Genomic DNA, 21,376 nt, shown 5'->3' on the forward strand with positions numbered 1-21,376 from the left:
TTGATCCAGCTTTGTGGAGTATCCACTCAACAAATATTTAGAAGCTTGACAAAAAATAAGGTAGGTGTGCTTCTGCAAATGATTAGATCTCGATGACAGTTATCCTCAATACCGAATGAGTGTACATCCCAAGCATATTATTGATGATCTCTAATTTATGCTTATATTGTTCTGATGTACATTCCCCCACCTTTTTTTTTAACAAACAATCTCCTCTACCTTCATACTGACACCACACCAGATCTGAAGGAGCATTACGATCGAAAGTTCAGCCACCTGTCAAAGAAAAGAACACACCCATCCCACATCTTGTGTGCTTGCTTTTTGCATGACCTCGGGCTTAGTAGGCCCATTAGTCAGTCACAGACACTAGTAGGAAATCCCAAGTCACGCACTGCCACTGCTGCATCCTTTCTTGCTCTTTTCTTCAAAACTAGTTTGAGAAAAGCCGTTGTGTTCCTATTGTACCGTTAGTGGCAGAGGACGAAAATGGCCATAGATCTCAGGACTTTGTCGTGTCTTTAAAAAGTTGGGGCCCGTAGAAAGGGGATAGGCACAAACAGCATTATGACAGGGCCTGCGTTAAGTAATTACTGAAATATCTACTGTAGCTGAAAGCTCTGGTGTTTCTCTTTTTCATGTCTTAAAAACGTTGGGGCCCCTTAGAAAGGGGATACGCACAAGCAGCATTACGACAGGGCCTGTGTTAAGTAATTACTTAAACATCTGCGGTAGCTGAAAGCTCAGGTGGTTCTCTTTTCTGAATCTATCAAGGTGCAATAGTCTGCAGTACCCTACATTGTTCAGCTTCATGTTTCTGTCATTCTGCGGTAAAAATGTGTACATATGCTTGTGACATCTCTTATTCGGTGTTCAGGCCATGTATAATATGCCAATGCAGTTGCACACTGTGATATAAGTACCTGAGTTAGCAACTCATAGATCTCAGTCTCAAGATATCTTTTGTGTGTACTGTGCTCTGTCGCTGAGAAAATCGAACTCTTAGTTCTGCACTCCTTCATCCCAGTTGCTGATCCGAGATGTTTTGCAAGATTCCAGTATTTTCCCCTGAGCAGTATCAGAACAGCTCTGTTAAAAATGCAGAGCGGCTTTGGAAAGCTGCAAATTCTCTGCCCTGTCACAACTCACAATCACATTGGAAGCTTTCAGAGTGCACTAGCTCGGTAGAGTTTTAGTTGCAGGTCACTTAAAAGTTTATTGCAGTTCCAGTGAAAATATTATGGCTGTGCTTTTTCAGAAACATGTAAACGCCCCTCCTTTTTATGTTGAGCGATCAATTGTGTAGGTATTGAAAGTGATGACTTTACAATTGTTTGTGATTTTATTTGGGGGGGGGTGTCCTTCAATGTTACCTTATAAACGTGACCATATATCCAAATGTGTTCAACTGGATATATCCATTCAGAGTTGGAGTGATGATATTTATGTGCCCCTTTTTTATTCCAAAGAACTTGTTAAGTCAATTTTCTAGTCAGTCCATTATTACCAAAACTGCATTTGAACTCTTGACTTCTGCAGGCATAGGTTTCATGATAAAGTTTTACTAGCCCTAACCCCTGTAGGGTGTATGTAAAAATCATATTGAAATTGAATGACTTGGGACTGTTAAGGTTGAACGACCAAAATTGGGGCATTTGCTGTGACTTGTTCTTTTTCCTTGAAGCTGTGTGTCTTGTCAAAAGTGAACATTTGAAAACGTAAGGACTAAAGTAATTACATGAAACTGTTAGCTTGTAATAGGAGCCAAAACGATTCACTGTATTTTTTTACAATCATAGATTTAACTTGTAACCAAAATTACAAAATACCTAAGTGGTGCAAACTTTCTTCTAGTGCTATTTTTTTCTTTTTTGAGATAGTTTGGTGTGTCTTTCTGCACTTGCCCTTGACTGCTTAGATTAGTCAGTTAATCCTCCATACTCATCCTATAAATACTATCAATTTTTGTGAAATCCACTACCACATGAAAAAAAATATTCTCTTGACATTCCAAAAAAAAAGAAGAAAAAAAAGCAGAAACCTGTGACACATGGTTTACCAAAACAAGTTTGATCAAAATGATATGTTGCAATCCTGACAAGCAGACAAACACAAGCGATCTTGAACGGTAACCTTCATTTGCACAATGCATTATCACACCCAAGGTACCGGTTGCAGTGTACCTGCAAGTTTTCTTTTTTGGGAGAGAACAAAAAAGACAACTTGCAACAGAAGTTGGAGACAGTGTGCGGCCAGACAGTCATGTGGAGAACGTTCAAATGCCCCGACAATAGAGAACTGCAAAGTCCTTTATGGTCCTGGTGTGAAAATGGGAGAGGTGTACGGGTGTTGTTGAATTGGGGATGGGAGGGTTCTCACAGGCCAATGCCAAGTGTATGATAGTGGCTAACACCCTCTAGACTGGCTGTACATGTTGGAGTGCACATACATGTAGCTCTTTTGGTATTTGTAGCCAATGGACGAGTGGTTTTAGTCCCAGCTGAAGTATGCACGTGTAGTGGCTGAACTGGTGTTGACCAGGATTTTCTCAACAGCCTACTCCAACTATCTCTCCATCTTGTTGACATGGTCCAAGACGGACTTTTTGCTTGCATTTTCAAAGGGTGTTTTTGAAGTTGCCGATTGTCACAGTTACTGGCTGTGGGTCTCTGTACCTTCAAGTGTTGGTGCTGGTTGTGGTGGATGCACTTCTGTGCTCTGAAGACCCTGATATGCTGTGTGCTTTGGAAAGAGCTCTCTGCCATGCAGGTGTTTTGTTAACTGGGAGTTTTGTCTTGGCCAGGCAAATGCATCATAAACATTTACATTGTATAAGTCAACAAGTGCTTTGTTGCTCTTTTCCCAAGACTCAATCTTCTTAATGAATAAACAGTGCAAAGCTGTTACTTGTCTGTTTATCTTGAACATCGAGGCACAGTTCATCTGCAGAGACAGTGGACGGATGTCCTGCAAGTCAACAAGTTCTGCATTTTGCTCTTCTGTGACTGGCTTTGCAAGCAACATTTCTTACAGCATTCTTCATTGGGAGCAAACAGTTGGCTAAGTTTTGTCCAATTTTTGATTGAAGGAAAACCAGAACAGAGGTCTGTATTGCTTTACACGGATTTCGTGGAGTGGTGTTACACGTGGGTGAAAAAAAAAACAATGACCCTTTACGTGAAGTCTCAGGCACGTTCTTCCCGGCAGATCCGTGGGACTGCGATAGTTGGCCGAGGAGAGGGAATCCGGTGGAAAAATTATGGATTTGTGCACAAGAAAGGGTAGGATACTCTTCAGACTTTTGCTCTAAACTGCATCGATGATGAAATTTAGTAAGATAGAATTGTCAACTTCCTTTGCTTGCACAGATCTACATGTGCACGCAATGCTTTGAGCACATACTGGTTTAGATTTTTCAAAATTCACCAGAAAATTTGGGGTGAATTTTCAGTACATAATTACAGGATATTAGCAGGTACAGCTCAGCCACTCGTGAGTTGATATCAAAATTGTGAGTGTGAAGAATGCACCATTGGTTTCTTCTTCTTGAGTGGAACGTATGTGGTTTCAGTGAGCTAGATTCCTAGGATAACAGGCTGGGGACTGTTGTTATCTGGTTCGTACAGTGTAAGTGTGACGTCACTTCAGTTTAAACCACGCCCACTGCACATGCACTGCACATAGAGTTAAATGCATTGATCACCATTTACATGGAACCAGAAGTTAACGTGCAACTTCAGTGATTGCCCAATAGGAGCCTGCAAATTGTGGCGTGTTCGCCTTTATGACAAAATCACTTTCGAACCGGATTCTGAATTCTCAGCCCAAATTACATGTAACTACATGTGTTTTTTTACTATTCACATGTATAAGACATACTTTGGTCTATATGACAGTTAAGGAGAAAATATTGAGAAACCACTTGACCAGTGAAAGATACAGATTTTGTACCCAAAAAAGAAGCATGTAGTGAAGACTGAAGAACACCCATGGAAAAAAAAAGTTTCTTACATGATCGTAACAGGGAAGAAAAGGCTTTTTACGTGTCTACACTGAAAATGTAAAAAAATGTCAAAATCTAAATCCTGAACAGATTTAATGTATGTGGATTGTCCCTTGCCCTCGCAGGAAATTCCACAGATTTGTCAGTTGTCACGTTTTACATGTATTTCCTTTGAGGACACTCTCTTGACAAGGTTTCAAGAAGTTACATGTCTTTATTCAGCCAGAGGCTGACAATCAGCTTTCGAAAATCTCAACCAACTTTTTCCCTAGCCGAGAATCAATATGTTCCACGTAATGGTTACTAATAGAAGGATTAGTGGTTGCATGCTGTGTGCTTCTTGAGAGTTTAATCTTCTAAATCTCCTTTGATCTGCCTGAGCCCCGAAAGGAAAAGAGGAAATGAAAGGAAGGGAGGACACTGGTTCATTCCATTCTCACAAGAGAATTCAGTAAAGCACTCCCGTGTAGTTCATTTTATAGCGGCAATTGTTAGAGGTGCGCATGAACATATGTCATGTTGGCTGCATGACGTTGCTTATCGGCTTCAAATGAATGTTCAGTGTTTACACTTTGAAACCCATGTGTTTTCCATCACTTGGCAGTTTACTCAATGTTGGTCTCAGGAGCTTCTAACTTGACATGTCACGTAAATCATAGAGTGGTGTCTGAGAATTAATATGTCCATAAAAAAAGAGCTACTCTCACAAAAGATGACATATGTACACATGCTTATTTGAAATCTACCATTGAATTCCAAGGCTGTGTGTTGTTAACGTTAGGTTTATTGTCTTCCATGAAGGCTGGTTCACATATGAGAATATGATTTAAGAGTAAAGTGAATTTGACATCACCACGAAGCTGTCATGGAGCACAGTGGCAAACCTTACAGGAGTCGGAATGAATTCAACCAACCTGCACGAATGTGCTGCATAAATATCTCCCCTACTATGTGTCAAATAGTTGTTCCAGAATGCTTTGCTTGTCTCAGTGACGGAAACTTAAAGCCAAGGATGACATCCCATTATACATGTCACTGTTGTGTTCTCAAATCAAGATGTAAATCATAAAAATGAACCTTTGTGCCACCCTCTCATCAAATATTGCGGTCCTATTGTTTGCATCATAGCAACAACCAAGGTCAGGTACCATTTGCCCTACCAGGGGGGACATTGTTTACCCTTTTGTGGGCACTACACTTCCACAAGGCGGTAAATCAAGCAGAAATGCCCATGCAGGGAATATGAAGAGTAAATCAAATAATTTAGAAAAGAGTTACAAGTACTTTTACAGGGGACGTCTTTGGAAAAGCTTTCAACAACAATTTTTCTCCTTTTTGGGGGGGTTGGGGTAGGATGGGGTGGAGGGAGGGATGGAAAACAAGACTAAAACTTTTTTTGTTCCAAAAAGAGACGTATGATTTCATCAGTATCCACAGGTGGTTAGTTCACTAGTCTTTAAAATGAAGTAGGCCTGCCTATGTCAAAGGAAATTGTAACTGGACCCCCCCTTGTGGATTTAGATAATAGGGGCCTAAGCTAATTTCTTTGAAGTGCATGTACTTAGCAAAAATCAGATGCAAATTGGTTTCTGGTATGATGCTATGTTAAGATAACCTGTTTTAGGTTTATTGTAAGCAGTTGTGTTTAGCAGACTTCTACTGCTAACTCCAAATGGAAGCAACACCGGTGTCAGTTGAGGAATACTCTGCATCTGTCTGCTATTCCTGTTTTGGGTGCCAGTGAAGGTTTTTTTGTGCAAAGCCAAGCCAAATTGCCTCATTTGAAAACAAATTGAATGTTTGGCATTGAGGAGGATTGTTTTGTCTCGCTGGTCCCCCCCTCACTACCTGCTGACCAATCTCAATTTGCCTGAGGAAAGGGAAGTGTAGATCACAAGTCACTTGGACGATTATTGACAGCAGCAGAACCCGGGAGGTCCCTCGGTGTTTTCATGGCTTCTTAAACATTGTCAGTCAGGAATTCTTGTGTAACAACATCTGGGAACTAAATAGAGAAGAAATGGAACTTGATTGACTGAAAAAGAAAAGCCACTCATACACCAGCCCTGACAGCACGAAGGAAAATTTCCTGGTGAAATGGCTTGTTTGCAGCGGCCTAAATTCTTGCCGATTTAGCTTTTCCTCATTCCTTGTGGGATCACATTATTCAGACTTGTGCATGGAGCCATTTCTACTGTGGAGCTGTCCAGTATGAAGTGTTGTCTTCACAGTGTGTTTCAATCCTGGTGTGACAGGTATTCAGAAGTACTGTCCTCACAATTTAAGTTTGTAAGTATTAAAGGGTTTTTCTTTCCTTTTTTTTATCTTGCAGTATTGATGATAGCAGCTCCATAAGCAGTGGGATAAGTGACACCATCGCTGAGATCAGCACGGACGAGAACATCACTGGTTCTTCCATCAGTTGCTCTTCCTCCCAAGCTTCCTGCAACCTCCTCACCAGGGACGGGATCAAGCGAGGCCGGGCCTCCTCTGATGACAGCCGTTCCCCAGGCAGCTCTGCCCGCAACTCGTGCGAATCGGGGAAGAACTTGGAGATTTTTGGGGACGGTGGAATACCAATCAACAGTGGGAAATCCTCACCTCAGCGACGGACTCTTGACGATGTGCGACGGAAAAATGGCGAGAGTTCACCTCGCAGAAGCGCTCTGAGTAAGAGTATCCTAAAAGAAGCCACAGCTGGGGGGCAGTCTCCAAAACGTAACGGCAGTGGGAAGAACGGCAAAGGAACCAGGAGTGACCAGGGCAAGGGCAAGAGGTCCAAGGGAGACACATGTAAATCAGACCGTGAGAAAGGACAGAGCAACATGAGTGGCTATCCAGAGAGAGGCACGCTCGCATCACCAACAGGACGGACTGGCATCCCACCTCCCCCAAGCTGGCAGCGCAGCTTGGACCGCATTCAGGTCCGGCAGACACAGGCTGCTAGGCATGCTGACCCCAGCCTCTCGCCAAGCCTGCCGCGGTCACGAACTGGAGGGATCAAGTACGACAGTGGATCGGAAACGCTGGATCGCAGAAGTGGTGCCCGGCTCAGCCAGAGAAACAAAGATGAACAGGAAATCCCAGGTGCTCATGACTCTCGGAAAATGGCATCAGGCCGAGCTGTGGGTATGCAGGGCTTTGGTTTTCGACCAGGCGCCTCAGGCTCTGCAACCACTCCTGGAGGTAAGACGGCCATCACACCTTCAAAATCTGGTAACTTTGGATTCCCAGGGAGCAGTGGAAAGTCTGGCCGGGTAAGTGGATCGCTCAGTGGCTCAGAATCTGCACCAGAGAGAAGCAGCATCCGAATGAAGTCCGGTCAGAGAGCTGGGCAGAAGCTGGGGCAGAAGACAAGCCCAACGTCCCCACCAGGTGGTAGCACAAAAGCTGACGTGAATTCCAATACAGAACTCAAGAAGAACCAGAGGAATCAGGAGAAAGGATTACTCTCCCCGACCGGGTCGGAAGCTGGCAAAGCCAACCTGGGCGGGAGCAAGTCTGGCCTCTCTTCCAGCCCTTCCCTCAAGCAGCTGTTCGGCCGTAAACCAGAAGGAGCCAAGACCCCAGGGAGTGCAGCCCAGGATACCATCATCTCCAACCCCCACGCCACACTGGCCAAACCAGGGACGTCCCCTCCTCGTCACCCTCAGACGTCCACCCCAACCCAGTTTGTGCCAATGAGCGCTGCCCGACGAGCCTCTGCCAACATGTCGGCCGACCTGTCACTGACCAAAACTCCATACTCGGATGCCTTGCGCTACAGTGGCTACCTAAGCGACAGTTACTCAGGAGCCCGTGATAGCGGGCTAGGATCCCTGCATGCCGGGATGATGGGTCCTTACGCCCGTGGAAACATGCACCCCAGTTCCCTCTCCACCCTTAACAGGTCGGAGAGTGGCAGCATGGAGTCCCTGGACTCCAACAATTCCAGCTCTCTGTCCATGACGAGTCGTGCCACCAGTGAGCGCTATGGCTTGACCTCTCCATCTTCCAACGGACCGTCGCCCCATCACAGAGCACAGCCAGACAAGATGCTGAGCATATCCTCCCTATCGGGCAAGGATGCAGAGGAAACAGCCTGGCTACGAGCCAACGGTTACCCTACCACAACTGACGGGGCTCCCCCACTCTCACCAGCCAGCTCCACTGCTTCTCAGCCTGTCGGCCAATTCTTTGCCATACCTGGCATGAACCAAAGGTAGGAGCAATGAAAAACCTTCATCAATATATTTCCTATGTACTAGTTATTAAACTACAATCTACAGTCTGAGGACCATGTCACAAGAAGAAATATGCAGGTGCCTGGTTCCAGGCAATCTGCGAGAAGGAAACAAAAGGCAGACGTGAATGTTTTGTTCTACCCATCTGGCCTTCAGCTTGCAGTGCATCTGCATGTCTCCCAGATGACTGTAAAAAACACCTCTTGTGACTTGGCCCTTATTATTAAATAAATGTGATTAAGGTCATCCTTTCCAAAACTGCAAATACATGTAATTTGCCTGTTTGAAAAGTTCCCTTCTAAAATCGTTATCAGGAAAATGATTCAAAGGGTTTCCAGTTCTCAAGTAAAACCTCTATCCTTTGTTGCCGTGGCCTCCTAGAGAAAGCAATTGTGACTGCTCCAGCAACTCTCACCTGTTGGTTCTCTGCAGTCTGCTACTCCAACGCATCTCCACGATGCGCTCGCTAATGAGTCTTGGCTCGCAGTATCGGTTTGAGTAGTGAGTGTGGCATCCCTAGCACTGCATGAAGCATTAGGGAAGCCTGAGAAACGTGGCCGAATGTTTATACTAAACAGCTGCATTGCTACGCAGGCCTGAATGACGAATTGTAGGTTTTTGTTCTGTGCATCTTGAAAAGTTCAGCATGATGTCTGGGCAATCACTTTAACACTTCCTTAAAGAATGTTGCACGAACATGTCTGTTCCCAAGATGAAATACAAAAAGTGCATCCCTAAGAAAGTGCACGAGAAAGCAAAAAAAAATATTCTCAACTATTGAAGAGTGGAATGTTGATTGCATCATTATTGCTTATCCACAATATAAAGTTTAAAGCTGTGTAATTATTACTCCATCATACAGATATGGACCAGCAGAAATCAATGTTGGAGGGGATTTAATGATCTTTCCATTTGTAACAAACTGAAATTGCCTCCAAGGTTTTCTGTTCAAGTTTTCTGTGTCACACCATGATTCCATATTGTGTATCTCCCTTCTCCCCAACCAGCAACTCTGCCATGGTCCGGTCGAACAGCATGTCAGCCAGCAGCTACAGCCAGGCCGCCTACGGCAACAATCCCCGCTTGCGCAACAACAGCGTGTCGCTGGATGAGCGCCAGCGGGCGGCACTCAGCATGGGAACATTTTGCCGCGACCAGGACGGTGAGCTGCACGGTTCGGCGCTGTCCCTGATGTCTCAGGGCTCCTCTCTCTACGGTGCCATACATGTAAGTCAGAGTGGGGTTTATGGAGGAAAGGCGGCAGAAGTCAGGTTTTTTGGAGAATATTTTGCCGCTCTCTTTATTTGCACACAATGTAATCTACCTTTGACTAATTGTATAAAAAGTGCATAGATGCGCATCGTTCAAGAATCATTGAGTGACAATGACTAATTTCTGTCGTGTGGCAGAGGAGACCAGGCGGGACCAACAGTGGACGCGGAGGGAGGACCCCCCGGGCCGGGTGTTCTGTAGCAATAAAATGAGGAATTTAAGAAAAATTTACTCTAGTCAATGTTCAGCATCCGCCAACAGGTGTACAGTGTATGCATTAAACATCTGATTTACTGTTAAATCACAAAATACCAGAAATGAACATTAATGTGAAGAAGTATTGCCAGCGTGCATTGCAGTCATTTGAAGTTTGTCCAGTATGGTCAGTTGGCTTCTCTAGTACAACCATTCCAGTCATTGGTTTTGACTCAAATTAGTGAATTTGCCTTTCTCTCTGCCGTACATGCACTCTCAAAGACAATCCATTAGTACCATATGAAGAGCAGTGCCCCCTGCCTTTTGCATCAACCTACAGTATCTGTCACGTAATGGATACCAGCTGCAGTTCGTGCTGGTGAATGCCAAGATTTGGCTGAAAATATAATAAGACAGTGAGTGCACTTCCCCACGATCTGATAACCTGTCCGACACTCCATTTGGATTCTTAGCTGATAAATTCTTTCATCTTTCCATGTGCTGTTGGTAAAAATGGAACAAAACTTACCCTTGTTTTTTTTTTGTTTTCACCCTTATCAGCCGGATGACAAGGCCAATGAGATCCGTCGCTTGAAGCGAGAGCTCGACCGAGAACAGGAGAGAGTGGGGAACCTCTCCAACCAGCTCAACACAAATGTAAGTCTGTTTTGCATCCTTCTGTCGGCTTTGTGTACTTAAATGTAGCTGAGACTAGATAGAGCGCTGAGCAAAATGTACAAGAAAACGTATGCCCGGTATGCATGTGTGCACCAACTAGTGTGGACTTGTGAACAAACTTATGTCCACAGGACGTTTCCCCTTCTCTGAAAAGGTTTAGAGGCATTTTGGGGTTAGGGTTATCCGTGGTAAAAGGAAAAGGAACAGTCAAGGAAACATTTTACAAAAATCTAGCTGAATATCGTGTTCCCGATTAAAGATTCCTTAACTGCATGAAAACAAAGGGGTGTCCACACTAGGTACCGGTATGTAATGTTCATGTTTGTGTGGGTGTGTGTGAAAAGTAAACTTATGACTACTCAGTGAAGAACTTATGACTACTCAGTGAAGAACTAATGACTACTCAGTGAAGAACTTATGACTACTCAGTGAAGATGCCAGTATGCATTATTAGTTTCAATTTTCCCAACAGTGGGAACATGTACCAGTTCTTAGTGAAAACTAATTTGAATTGACTTTTTCAACGAGGCAATCCATGGCAACATCCAGGGCTCAAATTTAGTACGTTTTCATGGACTTGTACCACACAGGCTTGTTACAGTGTCACAGATTAACCTTTGACATTTGGGCATTTGAGGCTCAACAGTTTCTGTAGATTGCCAAATGGTCAAAAGAACAAAACCACTGAATGGAAAATTATAGACTTTTTATCTCAAGAGACAAAGAGGGAACTCCAACCAATTTTTGAATGTTTGATTAGGCTCAGCAGCTGGTCTTCATGAAAGCCAGGAAGGACAGGGCGTTATCAAGATCAACTGATCCCAAATTTCAGTTCGTCACAGAATTAACAATTATGATACTGATGAAATCCTGGTTGTAGAACTGAATGTTTTGTAATTTGATGTTGTCTTATGAGAGTGTGGAGTAACGTTTACAGAGATGCTGAAGCTGAAAAATGTGGGTTTTTTTTCACAAGCCTTTGGGGGCAAACACTGAGTGAACAGTGTTACAATACAATTTGGGCAGGGCAAAAATCCATCCTTAGAAATAGTTGTTCGCGTTACCTGCTGCTACATCTGACTCGAACCAGCCAGCAGACACCGGGAAGCTGGGTGGTCTAGACGTCTGCACAAGTAAACTGGAAGACGAGGGATCGAGTCCCACCCGAGTACACTTGTGTTGTTTTCACAAGCCTTCGGGGGCAAACACCGAGTACAAAGTGCTATAATGCCAGTACACGTTGGGCAGGGCAAATATCCAAAATTAATTAAAGAAGTCTTCAATGCAGCAGATGAGCTTCCTCACGGGTTCTGACAAGTGGGGGCTTGCCACACTGTCCAAGCAGATAATCCTTTCATGAGAGAGTCTAGTTGAAGAGCACCCTCTATTGTGCGATGGTTGCTAGTTCTCTAAAATGTCTGTGAAAGCCATTTGACTGCTGCCCTCTGCCTTCATTCTTTAAGTTGGATTTTTTTTCTTTGCTCAGAATGGTTGACCAAGGTATTTGCTGCCCTCTGTTGAAATCTGATATAGCATAATTCAAATGTAGCAGTGCCATATTTTAGTGAACGCTTGAACTCTTGAAGTATTTGTATTCCAATTGAATCCATTGGACTCTGCATGTTGCATATTTGTCATTACTTTGGTTTATAAAGGTAACTTACATTTGCATGCTCTGAACATAGTTTAAAATGTCTGAGAACACTTGCATCTCATCACAATCATTAAGTCCAATGATTTTTTTAACCTCATTAATTTCTTTGTGTTGGAAAAGCCTATTTTAAACATGGGAGGTGTCTTTGCAGTGACGAGTTTCTCTCGGGAGTTTTTAACATAAGTGTGTCCCCCACTGGATGCCCACAGACTCCATTAGGCAATTTGTATTCCGGTCTGTAATCTCGTTATGCAATCATACAATATTTATCGAGTTGACCGATGCTATTGATTAGGGCATCTCATGTCCCCATCTGTGCAGGATTTATGTAAGTGTTGGGCTATGATCGGGCTGGGGAAGTGTGGACGGATTCACGATTCAACAACTGCAGGTGGCTAGGATAATTAATGTGGCAGGCTTCATTAGTGACACTGGGGCAAGCGCTGCTTAGGAACTGTTGGAATGGATATGGAGAACCAAGCATTATTAGGCCATAAACTGACAAAGAGCTGTGGAAATTCAGCTGTGTCACACCTGTCTGTGCTTGCAGGCATGTGTGGACCAAACCCCCTCAGTCTTCCAGTGGGACAATGGAATGTGCACGTATTTCCCTGGAAATAGAGGCACTTCCAGCAAATTAATAAGTTTCGCTCTGTGATTTTTTTCTCCCACCTCTATCTTTTCTCCTTTATTCCGAAGTGTTGTGGAACAGTCCTGCATGTGCTGATTGTCTGATCTCATTTTTTTGTTCCTTTCAAGAAGCTTAAAGTGGTGTGAAGGAAAAGAAATTAAGGTGTTTTTTGCTGTGTTATTAAGACTTGAACACCTATAATTTGACCATCCTCATTCTAGTTCAAAAAGGTTTTTATTCAGAACAGGAGTTCATATGGACCTGACTTTATTTAGAACCATTTCGATTGTTGTCCAGAATGACATCTTACAAAAGATTATTGATTAAAATTAAAATCTCTGCATTCTTATGTAGTTTCCATGTCCTCCTTCAAAGTAACCCTTATTCAGAGTTGGTTCGTGACTTCTGGCTAGTTATTACCTAGAAATTATTGTACTGTAAAAAAAAAATTATGTGAAGAAACCCCTTTGGGGGAAGACATTTTTTTCTGACTCGGTTAACATAGATCTTGAAGATTTCATGAAGGATCTGATTGCAGACATTAGATGTATTCTGATAAGACATGGTACACAGAGTTCCATCCTGCCAAATTAATTCCTGGAGACATTAATCTGGGCCCATCTATCAGATTAGGTGACGGGACACTGGGTCTGCACTGTCGCCCCCCCCAACCCTAATTGAGTCAGGCAGGTTTCCACTGAATTGATGCTGGTTTTTATCGTGTGAAGCACACTGTGGCGGTCAGCGTTTGAAGACGCCCACGAGCACTTCACAGGTCTGTTTCGTGGGGCATCACTAATTCTTTGGACCGAGAAGGTGTTGCATCATATCGAAGCTGTTCTGAAAAACATAAATGCAGAAATTAAATACTCACTGTTAGAACAACACACTGTTTAGGGAAAGGACAACAAAACATTAAAACTCATATAATGTAGTTGCAAATCTTCGGCCTTCTCATTCTGCTTTGGCAGGATGTGTATTGTGACAATTTTCTTTCGGATAGCTTAAATTCACTACATGAAATACAAACTATTGACAGTACAGTTGTGCAGTTAGTATAATATTTTTGCCTTTCATTATGAGAACTGTTTGAAGTAGTGTCTGGTTTTTCTGCCCTTTTCAAATACATTGTTTTGTTTTTTTTCATCCTCTTCTCCAACATTTGTCTTGGGCAGTGGCTGCCCAGTTTGTCAGATCAGTGCCTATAAGTCCATCCATAATTCAACCTTGGAACCTTCCCTGTCCCACATGTAGTTCAGATAGCCAACTGTCTCCCCCTAAACCCTCATGCTAATATTTCTCCCTCAAGAGATGTGATCAATTATCTCGAGTTGGTTCTTGAATGGCAAACAGTAATGCATTCTCCGAATATCCCATATTTGAAACCTCTCACAGTTTGGAACAGACAGTGTAGGAACACTCGACACGGTTTTTATTTGCAAATTGGAAATGTTTGGTGACACACCTGATGATAGAAAGAAAGAGGCTACCCTGGGGAGGTATAGCTCAATCCCAGAGATGGTTAGGCTGATTGTCCTACTGAGCTCTCCTTTGATGATCCAAAGTGCACTGCACACAGCAACACCATGCTCAATTTAACCTTGGAATCAGATTGGGGGGGGATCTGCATGGTCCGGCAAACATTTCCTCACATATGAGAATTCGGTTTTCGGGAAGTGGACGTTGCTTGATCGTGGACGTTGCTTGACAGGAGATCTAATTATGGCCCTCCCATCCTGCCATCGGTAATTAATGCAACTGTGCACTCTCCAAGTCTTCATCGTCAGGGCACAAGTTGTCATTTCTGAGAGTGTAATCGAACAGGTTAACATCACCTGGAGAACTCTAGGGATCTTCTTGCTGTCCTGGGAGTGAGGGTAAAAAGCCCATCTTGGTTCAGGTTTCCATGACAACCGGGCTATTCTTTCCTTCCTAAGGGATGAGGCTTTTTACATTTTCATAACTGTTAAATAACGGTGGAGTAAAGCAAGAGTGTATTGGCTTTCATTCCAAAATGGTACAAAAACATGCAGATGTTGGGTTTTGAGCAGACATTCTCCTAGTTTCAACCAGTTGAAGAGGTTGGGGGTTGAGAAAAGGCTTAATTCATGAACACATGAGATGTCTGGAACAAAGAAGTAGAGCAAATTACATTACAGTAAAGTTCCAGATAACAGTTGGAGCCTCAGTAGGCCCACAATACCAGCAAACCATCAACCCTGGAAAAAATGTTTGTATCTCTGGCTGAATGTTCACCACCGCAAGCAGGAAATGGGTCCACCCTGCTGTGCCCACAAATCAAAAAAATATTTATTCCAAGGAAAGCTACCTACAGGCCGAAAGGTTTCGATTGGGTAAATTACCAGATTGACTCCTGTTTACACCTGTCGGTAATGTGGTGAGGTGGCTTTTTTGTTTTATGGGCTAGCCCATAATCCCACGAGGTGTTGCCTCTTCAGTAACTGACATGTTTTAAATCAAAATGTAATGTTATTGTGGTTTGGTGGCACAGTAGTGCCAACAGTTAAGGGAGGTTGTCTGTGGTGGGAATCAGCGTTTCCCAGCACATTTTTGGTGGGTCGTTCTGTGGGGCACTACTTTCCAGATGTCTGTGCCTCGGTAAGTCCCTGCAGTTTCACATTATGCTCACTTTGTGATGTTGCACAAAGATTTCTTGTCTTTTTATTTTCTTTTGGACAAATTTCTTTGTCTTTGACTGCTTAGATTTATAAGGCCTAATTTGTCATCCAAGAACATGATATCAACTGATTTTTTCTTGTTTGCTGAGTTTTACATACATAGTCTGAGGAAGTCGTCGACATGTTCAAAATGGTGTTCGAACATTTTGAATGATAACTATAAGTTTCCTCTGTAAAGTTTAAATCTATAAAATTCACTTATGAAGTTTGTTAAGTTTTAATTCATTAAACTGAACTCTTCAGGGATGGACGAATATAACATAATTGTGTGCAAATGCACTTGATTCATATGACTGATTTTATTGACTTATTTTGTAACGAGAACAAAAAAGCGGAAATAATCATGGTATATTGTGTTGTCGTCTATGATGTCATTAAATACATGAATGCATCAGGTTCATCTGATCTAAAGGACAGATGTTTTCAAAATACCTTCAAAACTCTGAATTATCTCTGATTCAATCGAGTAAAGTATATCGTTTGGATGAACGGAAAACTTCACCTTGTAATTTTATCCGCGTGCCCGGCACATTGTTAGCAATTACAGTCATCATCAAAGCTATTATCAGCGACATCTTCATCTTGTTCCCGCCTGCATTCGGGATGCACACTCTCCACAAAATGGCAAAACCATTCGCTGTCCAAAGCCATTCGCTGTCCCCTCCTGCCATAGCTTCGACGTTCCAACATCCACACTTAATTGGCCAAAGAGACAATGGTATCGAAACACCAGATGTAATGATCTGCGGGGCGATCTTGCCTAGGTCACCAGAAAGCAGGGCCGCGGAGGTGAGAGATATATAGACACACACGCAAGTGCGCATTCCTTTTTTTTTTTTGTGAAGTTGAAAGAGTTGCGCTGTAAGATTAGACTGTCGTGGTATTTGGGGATGAGCCCGCCTTACCGTAGGTTGTCTTTGGTCTGAACAATTGGCAAGTCCACAGGCCAATCTAGCTGATGACTTGCTGGAGAGGAAGGTGCTGGCTGGCTTGCAGGTAGGCGATGCATCGTTTGATTGAAAATAGACAATCACTGGTACATGCATTCCCTTACAAATCGGAAAGGTTCCGAGGTGGTTTGGGGCAGAGATTGCTGGTTTTATGCTTTTCATGGCAGCAGTTTAGAGGAATTAAGTTTAAAGGTAGAATATGCGTTTGCTTTGTAGTCCATTTCAACTGATAAACGAGACTAATAACAAAAGCTCTTCAAGGAATTTGGGTTTCAGCTGGGCAGTGTTAATTGGTTGTATTTGATATAAATAGAATCAAAAGTTTACTTTTAAATGAGGAAAGTTTCAAAATGGCTTGTTCTGAGATTTGAATAGTTCCAAAATTTTCAGTGCTATGATTTTTCATAATTACAAATTTTGTCTCTTGAATATTTTCCTTTTGATGAAATGAATAGCAGTATTACTATGACTGATCCAAATTTCTCAACTTTTGCATCGTTTCTGGTCCATTTTGTAACAGGGCTTGGTCCATAGAAATGTATTTATGTGAGTGCAGTTATTACTGTTGGCATGTTTCTCAAATCAACCAGTAAGGACCATAATGAACCATAATTTTGCATGTTTGAAGAATCAAACATGGCATCATCCATTATCCTCAATTCACCATCCCAAGAACCTTGACCCTGTAGTGGATCGTAGCAAAAGACAGAAGAAGAAGAGCTCAATTTCATTTCCTTGTCTCTGAGATTCTTTCTGTTAGCTTAACCCATACCCAAACATCTACAAATCGAAGCGCGTAGATCAGCTTTCATTTAAAAAAAGAGCACTGCATCCGCCAGGAGAGTTGAGGTCTTTGACCAAAAATCAATTGAGATGCAATCTCATAGAAGGCTTTTTCCCTCTTGGACAAATTGGACAGTGCTTACCTGCGGTGATGACAAACACAGGTAAGCCAGCCTCTTACCAGTGAACGTTGCCCAGGTGAGATTTACTTAACCCTAAACCCTTCGAGATCCCTCAACATCTACCTGGAATTTTGTGGAGAATTCTGCAGGATAGAATGAAGAAGAGGATTCTGTGATTGCCATCTTTAGTTTATTTAGGGGATTATACCCGGGTGTTTAAAGAAGTTTCTTACCAAGGAGTAGATTTTGAAAGATTTAGAGAAATTATCAGGAAAAAAGGCAAGGACCATTAGGGATTATAGGGGAGCTAAAAAGGGAGACTCATTTTCAGCTTGCAGAACGTTAGTCAAATGGATCAAGCTAAGACAAAAAAATTCAGCTGAGAACCATTCATCTCATTTTTGTCATGGATCATAAAAACAGCAAAGTATTTCTGGATTAAGTTTGTCTTTGAAGTGATTATCAATTCACATTTTTGGCTGTTGCCTTGAGAATTATGCCTTTCCTTTGTTTAACCCATTCAGAAGTTGTCCCCACAGTATGACAAATTTCTTGGATGTAGTTTACTAGTATGTTAGTTGCCAAGAGTAGGCAGTGTTTTCTACTGTTTTCTTTTTTTTAATGAAGACATAAAGGTTTTCTGCTTGATGGAATTTTTCATGGTCTTACAGCTAAAGCCCATCTGTTGAATGGATGTGTTGAATTCTAGGTGGCTTTGTTTTGGTCATTGGTCCCCGATCGTAGAATGAGCTTGAGGCCTCTCTCAGAGCTGCAGACTCACTTGCTAGCTTCGAGCCGCAGACTTACTTGCTAGCTTCAAGTCTGGTCTCCAAACCCACCTTTAGCGTGAGGCCTTTTTCAAATAATTAGTTTTGGTATTGGCTTGTAAATCCACCTTATTTTATTGTATGTCAATGTCTTCCTTTTTAAGTGCACGTACCTTTTATAACTGCTTCGATCTTGATATTTTATGCATTTACATCACTTTAATTTTTTAATGTAATATCATATCTGTATGATTTGTCATTTTTTGTGAATTTTTCGTTAATATAATTTTGTGTATTTGGCATTATTTTATAGTATATTGTAAATTGCCACAGAGAATAATACCTGTAATGGATTGGTGCTATATAAAAAGTATCATCATTATTATTATTATTGAGCGGCATGGATGAACTTAACCCCCCCAAAAAAACCTAGATTGCAAGCATATGATCACAACAGAGGCCCAATCCATTTATGCTGGTTCTTGCCCACACAGTTTTCAGTAGGTGTTGAGCCATGCTCGCACCATCTTTGCACTGCCTCTTGACAGTACTCACACTTTCTCCCTCACTGCGCCGAATAAAAATAAATAATGCACGGATGAGCTGCCCAGTTTTTGCTTACCTTGAAATATTTCCAGTGAGACTACCGTGTTACTATTTTAGAATCTCCCAAGATAACCAATGTATTAGGCTGGTTTTCCAGTGAGTATTTCAATATCTGGTGGGATTTGACCTTGCTTGGTTTCCTCGAGTCTATGCCTAGTCAGAAATTTGTACAGGAGGGCAAGATCATCGTCAGACATTGGATTCTCTTAATTACAAGGTGCTTGTTCATTCATCTGTCATGTTCGCTTCGCTTCCAATCCATCTCATGCCTATAGGTTATGAAAGAAGAACAAATACCCATTAGTGATACTTATGTTACCTCTTGCCCCTTAATTATTCCCTGTGTTTGCAATGGTCCAGCCCAAGCGATCATATTTTTAATGTAATGTTCACCTGTATCTGTAGGTGGAATGATTCAAAGACTGGACTGGGCAGGGAGGTCCCCCAAAAAGATAAACGAGGGACAGAATGAAACAAGCAAGTCATATTTCAAGGAATTGCAGAGTGGTCGTGAAAATTTATTTTTCATAGTGTCACACCCTATTTGGAGAGGAATTCAGCCCTCCTACAGAATGGTCTGTCCCAGGCATGCTACATGTGCATTTAGCCAATTACCAGCTGCTCCAACCACCGCAGCGGGGTGATGGGGGAAGGCAGGGAAAAAAATGCATTAGGGAGCCTCGACAAGGAACGAAATCGGAAGTACCAAAAAATCCATATCGTGTAATCGGTGGACAGGAAGGGTCACAGCTTACAAAGCTTGGAGTTGAACCGTTGCCACCTTAACAAATTGAGCACACATTTTGTACATGTGTGCCTGCATCGTGCTGAATAGGATCGACTTGCAATTTTATCCCTAGAGCCAGCCGGCTTTTTGGATAAAATTTCGCATTGTGAAAAAGGCCACATGTTTAGTGTTACTTCGAGAAAAGTGCCACCCAGACTTCTATTTACAGCTCCATGCTTGGCTGGGATTTCCTGTATTAAACAGTTTCATTGAGTGTAATAGCATCATAATTCCTGGCTTAATTGAATTAACATTAGGAGTAAGAGTGAAGTATTCAAGAGAGCTGTTTAGCCGTTCCAGTGATGACATGACATTTGGCCATCCATGGATCAAGGTCCAGTGCAAGGATGTAGTTATTCTGCCCAGTACTTCACACACAATGTCTGTACGTGGACTTTGGCCAGAGCTCAGTGAATTATATTCCTCCTTGGACACTTGCCTTTTTATTGACTGTGAAAGACTCTCTCATCTCCATCGTTTGCCTTGGCAACAGCAAAGTTCTAAATGAGATGCAAGGAATCAGCTTGTCTGGAGGACGAGGGAGTGGTGATGCCTTGAGATTGTGCGTCGTCGCTGATTGTACATATTCAAGGCTACGGAGATCGGAGTTTGCGGAGTATGTGTTGTTTCATGGCTGCGACTAGATACTTTAGGTAAACAGGCTCAGTGCTGCAGGACACTGCTGCTGCCGAACCCCCCCCCCAGCCAAGGAGAAGAAGATGTGGTCAGAGAGGCATCACTGTCTCCACCGTTGTCGTTGAGGTGATATCTCTGGGAAGGGTGTAGCTTGTATGACTTGTTACGTCAGGTGGCATCAGTCTCACTCCCAAGCCTGGCGGTGCCTTGTGCCGTCATAGAAATGAGCCATGTTCACGTACTCTGCTGCTGGACTAGGCCTGAGCCAGTCCGTCCATTTCTAAAATGATTCATTGTGGACAGTCATTCTTGATAGGCGTCCTGCATTGTGCAAGGGTTTACGGCAGTTGTTAAGGCAGATAATCCCCGTCCTGGTCCGGTTGCACAAGGGATTTCCTCTCGTAAAATCAGTTATTAAAATAGTCATTTGCATCTGTAAATCTCAACAGCAAATAGGCTGCTATCTTTATGATGATACTTACACTGCCTGGTGAGTAGATGGAGCAGATGGAACATCTTTGGCCATAAATCTTTGTAGATGTATGCATTTGATACCATTACATTGTGAATTTTGGAATTGCCAGGATGGTCATCAGGAACTGAAGACAAAGCCATTACAATCAAGTTGGCTTGGTAAAGTGGTTGTTACTACAAATGGCGGTCTATTGAATGAAATAAATCTTTGTTACAACAGCTATGCACTGTGTGTGATGCATCACCATCTGCTCAGCCTTAGCTGTACTCTCTTAAAGAAGAGGACTTCCAAATCAAATTGAGTCAAATCCGTCTGCTGTTTCATTGCTTTAAAAGTTCCAGTGTGAAGTTTCTTCATCAAAAACATTGAAGCTGGTGAAGGTGATGGCGTAAATGCAGTGTTGTTTTCTGCTTGACTTCTTGGCTCACTGAGGTAAACAGGCCAATCATTGGAACTCTAGACAAAACAGTCGATCACCTAGAAAATGCTAAAAGCCTGAGGACATTGTTGATGCCGGCTCCACATTTATGGCTCCCTGATAAATTAATTTTACTCCCCATGGACAGAAACACCTTGAATGGAATTGCGTTTAGCCTTTATTTGGCTTTGATAAATGCTTGGGAGAATTTACCCAGCCACAGGTGGTTCGACTGTTTGTTTTCTTTCACTGTACCACTTCCGATATCATTTCCATGCCAACGATGTCGTGGGCTGGCTATATATAAACATAGGCACGTCAGTGTTACATCATCAGCAGCTTGTTCAGTGGTGTCCTCGGATCTCGCATTATGTTTTCAATTCACGCATGGGCCAGCTTAATGTAAGAGCTTTGGCTTGACACTAGACTCGCAAACTCCGAGGAAAGTCACCTCAGTCTACGGTTGCTACATGCACG

At 42.6% G+C, this 21,376-nt stretch overlaps 1 protein-coding gene across 6 annotated transcripts in view; it reads left to right on the plus strand.

The window, feature by feature from the left end:
• Positions 1 to 21,376, plus strand: part of LOC110991118 (neuron navigator 2-like) — a 227,197-nt gene that overhangs the window by 150,108 nt on the left and 55,713 nt on the right. For all 6 annotated transcript variants that reach the window (XM_022256296.2, XM_087134827.1, XM_022256297.2 and 3 more), the window contains 3 exons: positions 6,336 to 8,204; positions 9,234 to 9,453; positions 10,255 to 10,350. In XM_022256296.2, the coding sequence (XP_022111988.2) occupies positions 6,336 to 8,204; positions 9,234 to 9,453; positions 10,255 to 10,350 (2,185 nt within the window). The remainder of the gene's footprint in view (positions 1 to 6,335; positions 8,205 to 9,233; positions 9,454 to 10,254; positions 10,351 to 21,376) is intronic.

Source organism: Acanthaster planci, linkage group LG03, assembly GCF_054643075.1.
Source record: "Acanthaster planci isolate LZ-2023a linkage group LG03, COTS_SCS, whole genome shotgun sequence".
In the NCBI taxonomy this organism is placed as follows: Eukaryota; Metazoa; Echinodermata; class Asteroidea; order Valvatida; family Acanthasteridae; genus Acanthaster; species Acanthaster planci.